This window comes from Ovis canadensis, chromosome 15 (genome assembly GCF_042477335.2).
Source record: "Ovis canadensis isolate MfBH-ARS-UI-01 breed Bighorn chromosome 15, ARS-UI_OviCan_v2, whole genome shotgun sequence".
NCBI lineage: Eukaryota > Metazoa > Chordata > Mammalia > Artiodactyla > Bovidae > Ovis > Ovis canadensis.
In genome coordinates this window covers 86,101,935-86,114,523 of record NC_091259.1, presented here as the reverse complement: position 1 = coordinate 86,114,523, position 12,589 = coordinate 86,101,935, and the positions used below count along the sequence as shown (strand labels likewise).

The 12,589-nt window shown below is 35.9% G+C and overlaps 2 protein-coding genes across 2 annotated transcripts in view; both read left to right on the top strand.

Moving 5' to 3' along the window:
* Positions 1-12,589, top strand: part of LOC138420211 (olfactory receptor 10AG1-like) — a 95,857-nt gene that overhangs the window by 29,729 nt on the left and 53,539 nt on the right. The gene's annotated exons all lie outside the window — the stretch shown is intronic.
* On the top strand, positions 8,914-10,959 carry LOC138420759 (olfactory receptor 8H1-like). The gene has a single exon (XM_069554189.1). It carries the CDS (start codon positions 9,272-9,274, stop codon positions 10,217-10,219), a length of 948 nt encoding a protein of 315 aa, XP_069410290.1. The 5' UTR covers positions 8,914-9,271; the 3' UTR covers positions 10,220-10,959.

The window sequence follows — 12,589 nt, the reverse complement described above, 5'->3', positions numbered from 1 at the left end:
AGATTGCCGGGAGATGCATCAACAACTTCAGATGTGGAGATGATACTATCCTAAAGCAGAAAGCAAAGAGGAACTTAAGACACTCTTGATGAAGTTGAAAGAGGAGAGTGAGAAGCCTGGCTTAAAACTCAACATTCAAAAAACTAAGATCATGGCATCTAGTCCCATCACTTCATGGCAAATAGATGGGGGAAAATGCAAACAGTAACAGATTTTATTTTCTTGGGCTCCAAAATCACTGAGAATGATGACTACTGCCATGAAATTAAAAGACACTTGTTCCATGGAAGAAAAGCTAAGACATGGAAGAAACTATAGGACAAACATAGTTAGCATATTAAAAGGTAAAAGATTTATATGATCTGAAGAGCAACCAGAGTATAGACAGTGTATTAAGAAGCAGAGACATCACTTTGTGGACACATGCCCATATAGTCAAATCTATGGTTTATCCAGTAGTCATGCATGGATGTGAGAGTTGAACCATGAAGAACGATGAGCACTGAAGAAATGATGTTTTCAAACTGTGTGCTGGAGAAGACTCTTGAGAGTCCCCTGGGCAGCAAGGAGATCAAACCAGTCACTCCTAAAGGAAATCAACTCTGAATATTCATTGGAAGGACTGATTATGAAAGAGAAGCTCCTCTATTTTTGCCACCTGATGTGATGAACCAACTCATTAGAAAAGACACTTATGCTGGGAAAGACTGAAGAGAAGAGGAGAAGGGGATAATTGAGGATGAGATGGTTGGATGGCATCACCAACTCACTGGACTTGAGTTTGAGCAAGCTCAAGGAGATAGTGAAGACAGGGAAGTAAAGACATGCTTTATTGGCATCCACACAGTCGCAAAGGGTTGTACACAACTTAGCAACCGAACAACAACAACAATGTGCATGTTTGTGTGTATGCGCATAAACATAAAAGTACCAGCTGTAAAATATTCCTGAGGCTCTTTGGGGTATATTTAGAGATTCTCGTTCCTTCAGATTGGGCAGAAATTTTTCATTAAATCTATATTATTAAAAATAGAAACTGGGTTTTCCTTTTATTTTTCCTTGAAAAGAGACTTGAACATAGAAAATTACTAGAGCTCATCAATGAATATAGTAAAGTTGCAGGATATAAAATCAACACACAGAAATCCCTTGCATTCCTATACACAAATAATGAGAAAGTAGAAAAAGAAATTAAGGAAACAATTCCATTCACCATTGCAACAAAAAGAATAAAATACTTAGGAATATATCTACCTAAAGAAACTAAAGACCTATATATAGAAAACTATAAAACACTGATGAAAGAAATCAAAGAGGACACTAATAGATGGAGAAATATACCATGTTCATGGATTGGAAGAATCAATATAGTGAAAATGAGTATACTACCCAAAGCAATTTACAAATTCAATGCAATCCCTATCAAGCTACCAGCCACATTTTTCACAGAACTAGAACAAATAATTTCAAGATTTGTATGGAAATACAAAAAACCTCGAATAGCCAAAGCAATCTTGAGAAAGAAGAATGGAACTGGAGGAATCAACTTGCCTGACTTCAGGCTCTACTACAAAGCCACAGTCATCAAGACAGTATGGTACTGGCACAAAGACAGACATATAGATCAATGGAACAAAATAGAAAGCCCAGAGATAAATCCACACACATATGGACACCTTATCTTTGACAAAGGAGGCAAGAATATACAATGGAGTAAAGACAATCTCTTTAACAAGTGGTGCTGGGAAAACTGGTCAACCACTTGTAAAAGAATGAAACTAGATCACTTTCTAACACCGCACACAAAAATAAACTCAAAATGGATTAAAGATCTAAATGTAAGATCAGAAACTATAAAACTCCTAGAGGAGAACATAGGCAAAACACTCTCAGACATAAATCACAGCAGGATCCTCTATGATCCACCTCCCAGAATGCTGGAAATAAAAGCAAAAATAAACAAATGGGATCTAATTAAAATTAAAAGCTTCTGCACAACAAAGGAAAATATAAGCAAGGTGAAAAGACAGCCTTCTGAATGGGAGAAAATAATAGCAAATGAAGCAACTGACAAACAACTAATCTCAAAAATATACAAGCAACTTATGCAGCTCAACTCCAGAAAAATAAACGACCCTATCAAAAAATGGGCCAAAGAACTAAATAGACATTTCTCCAAAGAAGACACACGGATGGCTAACAAACACATGAAAAGATGCTCAACATCACTCATTATTAGAGAAATGCAAATCAAAACCACAATGAGGTACCACTTCACACCAGTCAGAATGGCTGCGATCCAAAAATCTGCAAGCAATAAATGCTGGAGAGGGTGTGGAGAAAAGGGAACCCTCCTACACTGTTGGTGGGAATGCAAACTAGTACAGCCACTATGGAGAACAGTGTGGAGATTCCTTAAAAAATTGCAAATAGAACTACCTTATGACCCAGCAATCCCACTTCTGGGCATACACACCGAGGAAACCAGAATTGAAAGAGACACATGTACCCCAATGTTCATCGCAGCACTGTTTATAATAGCCAGGACATGGAAACAACCTAGATGTCCATCAGCAGATGAATGGATAAGAAAGCTGTGGTACATATACACAATGGAGTATTACTCAGCGGTTAAAAAGAATTCATTTGAATCAGTTCTGATGAGATGGATGAAACTGGAGCCGATTATACAGAGTGAAGTAAGCCAGAAAGAAAAACACCAATACAGTATACTAACACATATATATGGAATTTAGGAAGATGGCAATAACGACCCTGTATGCAAGACAGGGAAAGAGACACAGATGTGTATAACGGACTTTTGGACTCAGAGGGAGAGGGAGAGGGTGGGATGATTTGGGAGAATGACATTCTAACATGTATACTATCATGTGAATTGAATCGCCAGTCTATGTCTGACGCAGGATGCAGCATGCTTGGGGCTGGTGCATGGGGATGACCCAGAAAGATGTTATGAGGAGGGAGGTGGGAGGGGGCTTCATGTTTGGGAATGCATGTAAGAATTAAAGATTTTAAAATGTAAAAAATAAAAAACTAAAAAAAAAAAAAAAACAACCCTGTTTAATGTGCTCTCTTCAGCACTGATACAAAATGGCCCTGAAAAGATGAAACCCTCAGTACTGCTTTCACTGTGCATGAATCACTGAGAAGTAATCAAAGTTGGGTAATCCTATTTAAATGTTTATTGAAAAGAACTGAAGATAATCCATAAAGTACTTTTAGGAAAAATATGTGTGCTTATATTTCTCTCTCTCAGGCAAGATTGTAAGTTTTTTGAGAGATGAGTCTATTTAGTCATAGTTTGACTACTGCTCTCCACAGCATGGAGCAAACACATATGTAATATTTATAATAATTGTAATTAGTAAATATTTACTTTGCTCTTTTTGACTTGTAGAAGCAAAGTGATGAATTTATTAAGATCAATGATTCTACTTTATTCATGTTTATACCTGCCTTGGAATTTGGACAGTCCTGTGCATATTAGCACTCAAAAAACATTAGTTCAGTTGAAAATTCTATCTAGAATTCTTTCAAAAACATTCAGTTCAGTTCAGTTGCTTAGTCGTGCCCAACTCAAAAGCATTGCTTACTGGTATATTAAAAATGGCCTAGGGATTAATAGACTTCTTTTCAAAATTATATTTTTCTTTAATGTTTAGGATATGGAAATGAGTGTGCATAGATCTGTACTGTTCATATGATTTTAGATCATTGGAGTCAACTGGTTAGGACTTCTTATGTATCATACATCAAAAAGAAACTTCCTGTAGTGGTAATTGATCTTTAGTCTTGGGATAGTTGAAGACAATTCATGTGAAAGGATCTGGGTGTGCACATATATACATTTGGGTTAAATTTTTAATTTTATTCTCAGATATGTATGACTAGTACCTGATACCAGCAAAATGTATTTTACAATGAAATATTTTACATTACAAAATATTGTAAATGACAACTGATGAAACATACTATGAATTATTTTAGGGACTTATTGATACTGTCTTAACTCATTCCCTTTATTAATTTAACAGCTTTTAAAATTAATTTATCCAGTTTTTAAATTAATTTATCAGTTTTTTCTTCTAAGCACAATGTCTGAGTAATGAGTTTCAATGTTAGAAAATATTAAATAAGAAAAACTTTCTCCTCATATTTTTTCATTTATCATGGTTTTTGAGGTGGCTTTTAGGTATAAAATGAGAGTGGATACTGAATATACAGTATGATAATGCTTATGCAAATCTAGAGGTACACAGATAAGCACGCCACAACAAAAATAATTGGGAGAAATTCATTAAATTGCTACAACAGTTTTGAATTGTTTTCGTATCATTCTTTGAATATTCTAGTTTTCTTTTTAGCAAACAGATTTACTCACTTAATAGTATTACACCTTTAAATATAAAAGTTTTATCGTCAAAATGTATCATTCTGCCCCTGATGATTTCAGTCATAGAGTAGATATTTCTCTAGAAATAGTTTCTCTATCACCCTGGGCATAAATTTAGAGCATCACAAAGGTAGACCAAACCTTTAGGCTTTTCATTTTGTGGCTCCTAAGGGAAAAGACAATTAGCTTCTCAAATCCAATCCTATCATAGCCGCTTTCGGTCCTTGAACCTTTGTCCCTGTAGACAGGCAAAGAAATCTTTCTTGATAATTGATTCACAGGGATGAGCAAACATTTCATTATTAACAATTCCCAGTATATGAAGTACTCTGGAAATATTAGGATGAGATGAAAAGCCTGCTCTTTGCTGATGAAGAGTGGATTCCTGAATTTCTTTTCAGGCATAACTTCCTGGAAACTTTTACATTTGATCAGAAACTGAATAAAATTTCTAGTTTGATTTATTTTTCCCTCAGAATAAAACAGAATGACTACACTAATACTTAAAAAAGAACTTATCTCAAAGAAAACAAGTGTATTACAGAAATTGTCAACTGACATGTTTTTCTTTTTTTTTTTAATTTTTAATTTTATTTTTTAAATTTTAAAATCTTTAATTCTTACATGCATTCCCAAACATGAACCCCCCTCCCACCTCCCTCCCCAGAACATCTTTCTGGGTCATCCCCATGCACCAGCCCCAAGCATGCTGCATCCTGCGTCAGACATAGACTGGCGATTCAATTCACATGATAGTATACATGTTAGAATGTCATTCTCCCAAATCATCCCACCCTCTCCCTCTCCCTCTGAGTCCAAAAGTCCGGTATACACATCTGTGTCTCTTTCCCTGTCTTGCATACAGGGTCGTCATTGCCATCTTCCTAAATTCCATATATATGTGTTAGTATACTGTATTGGTGTTTTTCTTTCTGGCTTACTTCACTCTGTATAATCGGCTCCAGTTTCATCCATCTCATCAGAACTGATTCAAATGAATTCTTTTTAACCGCTGAGTAATACTCCATTGTGTATATGTACCACTGCTTTCTTATCCATTCATCTGCTGATGGACATCTAGGTTGTTTCCATGTCCTGGCTATTATAAACAGTGCTGCGATGAACATTGGGGTACATGTGTCTCTTTCAATTCTGGTTTCCTCGGTGTGTATGCCCAGAAGTGGGATTGCTGGGTCATAAGGTAGTTCTATTTGCAATTTTTTAAGGAATCTCCACACTGTTCTCCATAGTGGCTGTACTAGTTTGCATTCCCACCAACAGTGTAGGAGGGTTCCCTTTTCTCCACACCCTCTCCAGCATTTATTGCTTGCAGATTTTTGGATCGCAGCCATTCTGACTGGTGTGAAGTGGTACCTCATTGTGGTTTTGATTTGCATTTCTCTAATAATGAGTGATGTTGAGCATCTTTTCATGTGTTTGTTAGCCATCCGTGTGTCTTCTTTGGAGAAATGTCTATTTAGTTCTTTGGCCCATTTTTTGATAGGGTCGTTTATTTTTCTTGAGTTGAGCTGCATAAGTTGCTTGTATATTTTTGAGATTAGTTGTTTGTCAGTTGCTTCATTTGCTATTATTTTCTCCCATTCAGATGGCTGTCTTTTCACCTTGCTTATATTTTCCTTTGTTGTGCAGAAGCTTTTAATTTTAATTAGATCCCATTTGTTTATTTTTGCTTTTATTTCCAGCATTCTGGGAGGTGGATCATAGAGGATCCTGCTGTGATTTATGTCTGAGAGTGTTTTGCCTATGTTCTCCTCTAGGAGTTTTATAGTTTCTGATCTTACATTTAGATCTTTAATCCATTTTGAGTTTATTTTTGTGTGCGGTGTTAGAAAGTGATCTAGTTTCATTCTTTTACAAGTGGTTGACCAGTTTTCCCAGCACCACTTGTTAAAGAGATTGTCTTTACTCCATTGTATATTCTTGCCTCCTTTGTCAAAGATAAGGTGTCCATATGTGTGTGGATTTATCTCTGGGCTTTCTATTTTGTTCCATTGATCTATATGTCTGTCTTTGTGCCAGTACCATACTGTCTTGATGACTGTGGCTTTGTAGTAGAGCCTGAAGTCAGGCAAGTTGATTCCTCCCGTTCCATTCTTCTTTCTCAAGATTGCTTTGGCTATTCGAGGTTTTTTGTATTTCCATACAAAGCTTGAAATTATTTGTTCTAGTTCTGTGAAAAATGTGGCTGGTAGCTTGATAGGGATTGCATTGAATTTGTAAATTGCTTTGGGTAGTATACTCATTTTCACTATATTGATTCTTCCAATCCATGAACATGGTATATTTCTCCATCTATTAGTGTCCTCTTTGATTTCTTTCATCAGTGTTTTATAGTTTTCTATATATAGGTCTTTAGTTTCTTTAGGTAGATATATTCCTAAGTATTTTATTCTTTTCGTTGCAATGGTGAATGGAATTGTTTCCTTAATTTCTTTTTCTACTTTCTCATTATTCGTGTATAGGAATGCAAGGGATTTCTGTGTGTTGATTTTATATCCTGCAACTTTACTATATTCATTGATGAGCTCTAGTAATTTTCTGGTGGAGTCTTTAGGGTTTTCCATGTAGAGGATCATGTCATCTGCAAACAGTGAGAGTTTTACTTCTTCTTTTCCAATTTGGATTCCTTTTATTTCTTTTTCTGCTCTGATTGCTGTGGCCAAAACTTCCAGAACTATGTTGAATAGTAGCGGTGAAAGTGGACACCCTTGTCTTGTTCCTGACTTTAGGGGAAATGCTTTCAATTTTTCACCATTGAGGATAATGTTTGCTGTGGGTTTGTCATAGATAGCTTTTATTATGTTGAGATATGTTCCTTCTATTCCTGCTTTCTGGAGAGTTTTTATCATAAATGGATGTTGAATTTTGTCAAAGGCCTTCTCTGCATCTATTGAGATAATCATATGGTTTTTATTTTTCAATTTGTTAATGTGGTGAATTACATTGATTGATTTGCGGATATTGAAGAATCCTTGCATCCCTGGGATAAAGCCCACTTGGTCATGATGTATGATCTTTTTAATGTGTTGTTGGATTCTGATTGCTAGAATTTTGTTGAGGATTTTTGCATCTATGTTCATCAGAGATATTGGCCTGTAACCCATTACGGGTCACTCCATTGCACTCCAGAGAGAAGAAACCCAGCTCCACCCACCAAAACTCCAACACAAGCCTCCCTAACCAGGAAACCTTGACAAGCCACTGATAGAACCCCACCCAAAGTGAGGAAGCTCCATAATAAAGAGAACTCCACAAATTATCAGAATATAAAAAGGCCACCCCAAACGCAGCAATATAACCAAATGAAGAGACAGAGGAATACTCAGCAGGTAAAGGAACAGGAGAGCTGCCCACCAAACCAAACAAAAGAGGAAGAAGTAGGGAATCTACCGGAGAAGGAATTCCGAATATTGATAGTGAAAATGATCCAAAATCTTGAAATTAAAATGGAAACACAGATAAATAGCCTAGAGACAAGGATTGAGAAGATGCAAGAAAGGTTTAACAAGGACCTAGAAGAAATAAAAAAGAGTCAAAATATAATGAATAACACAATAAATGAGATCAGAAACACTCTGGAGGCAACAAATAGTAGAATAACGGAGGCAGAAGATAGGATTAGTGAAATAGAAGATAGAATGGTAGAAATAAATGAATCAGAGAGGAAACAAGAAAAACGAATTAAAAGAAATGAGGACAATCTCAGAGACCTCCAGGACAATATGAAACGCTCCAACATTCGAATTATAGGAGTCCCAGAAGAAGAAGACAGAAAGAAAGATCATGAGAAAATCCTTGAGGAGATAATAGCTGACATGTTTTTCTTTCTTTCTTTCTTTCTTTCTTTCTTTTTTCTTGTGAGCAAAATTTGAGGTTGACATACTTCTAGATAGATAACATTGGAAGAAGTTTATTTTCACCAGCCTTGGCTCCCAGTGAGTATTTTTCTCAAAATTAGAAGACTTTAGGTAAAATCAAATAAAATGGAGATATTTTCAGAAGAATATGTGCACTGATATCACTTAAACTTTTCCCTAAGAAATGCCAAAATTTGTGGAATCAGAAATATAGAGTTGATGTAATCAGGGTCTGCAACCAATGTGCATATTTAGAAACACAATTATGGAAGAAATTACATTTTGAGTGATTAATTTGGAAAATGTCACTATATTTGAAGATTAATATTAATACATGCTCTATAATTTTAACATAACCTACTGAAATATACTAAGGTTGAAATTTATATTTCATATTAAATATATTAGGAAAAAATAACAGTACATGGTGCATTAAGACTATTCTATCATTGTTTATTATATGTGTATATATATATATTATATCTAACATTTTTTCACAGGTTTGCTAAAATCAATATTAATAAGAATATAGTATTGCTGGCATTCCTTCTGAGGTCAGTCTATCTTGGTAGAATTACAGATCCAACATTTAGGAGTTCTGACTCTGATTCAGTTACTTAAAATTTGTGCTCTTTTTCTCATATGAAGAATGGGGCAAACGGTACTACCTATGTATAACCTCAGGGGAATTAAATGCTTTAATAATGAGAATCATTTAAAGCAGCATCAGCCATTCTAATTATTCAATATACTAGCTTTTACTATATTATATCGAAATATTTACTTACCTCTCTTTCTACATTTGGCCATCAACTAAGATTTTTTTCTTCCTACTCCCTACATCCCTCATTATTATCACTTTCTAGAAACTTTAAACTAAACTAAATATATCATGATGTTTCTGGAAACACAGTTTTTTGAAGTAATTCTTGATATGTATCAATGCTGATTTCTCAACATTTTGGAGCATTTGAACACTATGGGCAGAAGGAATATCACACAGGTGTCTGACTTCATCCTCATGGGACTGACAGACTCTGAAGAGATCCTGCTGGTCCTCTTCACCCTCTTCCTCCTGATATACCTGATGACTGTGCTGGGGAATATGGGGATGATCCTGATAATCTGCCTGGACCCCCAGCTTCACAGCCCCATGTATTTTTTCCTCAGTCACTTGTCATTTCTTGACCTCAGTTACTCAAGTGTCATCACCCCTAAAACCTTAGCCAACTTACTGACTTCCAGCAAGTATGTTTCTTACCTGAACTGCTTCACGCAGCTGTATTTCTTTGTCTTCTTGGGCGCCACTGAGTGTGTTCTTCTCTCCTCCACGGCCTACGATCGCTATGCAGCCATCTGCAGCCCTCTGCGTTACCCCGTTGTTATGTCCACCAGGCGCTGCTGCTCTCTCGTCTTTGGATCCTATTTGATTGGCTTTATTGATACCTCTGTCAGTGTTCCGTGCATGAGTAGATTGCATTTCTGCAACTCAAATGAAATTTATCACTTTTACTGTGATGGAAGGGCAATTTTTTCCCTGTCCTGCACTGACACACGTAGCATTGAAATCATCATATTCATTTCTGCCGGTTCCACCCTACTGGTGTCTCTTACCACAACATCTGTGTCTTATCCGTCCATCCTGTCTACTATTCTGAAAATCACTTCCACTTCAGGGAAGCAGAAAGCCTTCTCTACCTGTGCCTCCCATCTCCTGGCAGTCACCATCTTCTATGGCACTATGATTTTTACTTACTTAAAACCAAGTAAGTCCTACTCTTTGGGAAAGGATCAAGTGGCTTCTGTTTTTTATACTATTGTCATCCCCATGCTGAATACACTCATATACAGTCTTAGAAACAAGGAAGTGAAAAGTGCTCTCAGTAAAGTCATGCAGAAAAGAAAGGACTCCAAACAACTAAAATAAGAGTGATGTTAAATTTCAAAGCTCATTTTTTTTTCATTCCTGCAGTGTATTTCCTTGCTGTCTCTCCAGAAGCAAATAGAAGTTTTTTATCTATTTATTCTGTTGAACCAGTGTTGCCTGACTAAATATAATATCTCATATTTCTAAGAATATGCCTTTATAAAACTATATTATAATTGGAAACCAATGAAGCATGTCAAACTGTGGTCTAAATACATACATTTTTAAGGGCAATTGATTTCATAAATGAACAAGTATACTTGTCAGCTTTTAAACTACGTCACATATTCCAATGCATAATCCAACTTCACTGAATTTTATGATGAAACAGAGTTCAGTTTTGGGGACGATGATACTGATCTCAGAAATAATTTCCTTTACTTTATAGAGAAGCATTATAGCAGAGTGATTATGAGCACTTGCTTTGGAACCAAACGTTCCAGAAATTAAATTCTAGGCCTGCTGTTCTATAACTTATGCAACACTTAAAAAAAAATCACTGAAAATGTAAGCCTCAATTTTTTAAGCTGCATTAGATAAAGAACAATTCCATTCCCCCATTCCCCCAGCATGCTTGGGGCTGGTGCATGGTGATGACCCAGAGAGATGTTAAGGGGAGGAAGGTGGGAGGGGGGTTCATGTTTGGGAACGCATGTACACCCGTGGTGGATTCATGTCAATGTATGGCAAAACCAATACAGTATTGTAAAGTAAAATAAAGTAAAAATAAAAATTAAAAAAAAAAACAATTCCAGGTCCATATAGTTACTATAAGGGGCTTCCCAGGTGGCTCAGTGGTAAACAATAGGCTATGCAGGAGACAAGCTTTCCATCCCTGGGTCAGGAGTATCACCTGAAGAGGAAATGGCAACCCACTCCAGTGTTCTTGCCTAGAAAATTCCATGAATAGAGAAGCCTGCTGGGCTACGACTGAGCAACTAAACACACATGCACACACATGTAGTTACTGTAAAGATCAAATCAGTTCATTTATGTAAATCTTTTAAGGCAGTACTAATAAATCCTGGCCCTTATCAGTAAAATACTGATATCCTTCATTTTCAGGGCACAATGGTTTTTTTGATGAACATTCAGTTGTATTTTAAGAATTATTTTTGGTTGATTTAATGGACAAACACACAAACATCTAAGGAAACACTCAACACCTCACAATTTTGGATTTAGAGTGGACAGTGTTAAATACTGGAAAAAAATATTGAAAAATTTAAGGAAATAGAAATGCCCTAGAGCTATTAAGCATTTTGTATGTGTTCTTTTAGATTGACAGTTATGTATATATGTGTGTTTATTATGTACATGAGCAATATTCCTGACATTTCCTATGTTCTTTTTGAAACTTTCTGAGTACATTTAAAAATATTATCTTTGATTATTCCTTTATCATTGAAATCTAAGATGGCTGTGTGTTTGATACATGAGAAAGATTCTCAGTTTGTAATTCTTTGGACATTAAATGTTAATGAATTGATCAAGTTAACATCGGCATGAAGTGCTATCATTTTGATGGCTCCCTTAAAATATTTAGTCACTTTTAAGATATGTATTTATTTATATTGTAGTATAATTGCTTTACAATGTTGTGTTAATTTCTGCTGTACAACAGAGTAAATCACTTATTATATATATATCCCCTCACTCTTGAGTCTCCTTCCCTGCCTTCACTGTGCATGAATCATTGAGTAGAAATGAGAAGAATTGGGCAGTCATATTTAAATGTTTATTGAAAGGAAGTGAAGATATATTTTATGAAGTAATTTTAAAAGTATATGTGTGTTTATAATATTTCTCTCCAAAAATATTATAAGCTCTTTGAGATAAGAATTTACTTAGTCATTTTGTGCTCTCCACAATATGTAGCAAATGTATCACTTATTTAACGTGTAAATAAATGTTTTCTCTGCTTTTTTTTTGCTGGTGAAAGCCCAGCAAATGATGAATTCACTAAATTGAAGGATTCTACTTCATTCAAGTTTACACCATGCTTTGGTGTTTGCACACTCCTTTGGCTTCCCAGGTGATGCTAGTGGTAAAGAACCTGCCTGCCAATGCAGGAGACGTACGAGACGTGGTAGGATCCCTGGGTCTGGAAGACTCCCTGGAGAGGGGATGACAACTCACTCCAGTCTTCTTGCCTGGAGAATCCCGTGGACAGAGGTGCCTAGTGGGCTCTGGCCCAAAGGGTCCCAAAGAGGCAGACACAACTGAAGAGATTTAGCATGCACACACATGCATATTAGTGCTCAAAACATATTAACTTAGTTGAAAATTCTATTTCTGTAATTCTTTTTTCAAAAGCATCTCTAATCATGTATAAAATAGGGCCTAGTGATTAGCTGATAGATTTCTTTT

What these genes read in the sequence shown, in the direction of transcription:
- LOC138420759 (XM_069554189.1), top strand. Translation starts at nt 9,272, where the DNA reads ATGGGCAGAAGGAATATCACACAGGTGTCTGACTTCATCCTCATGGGA.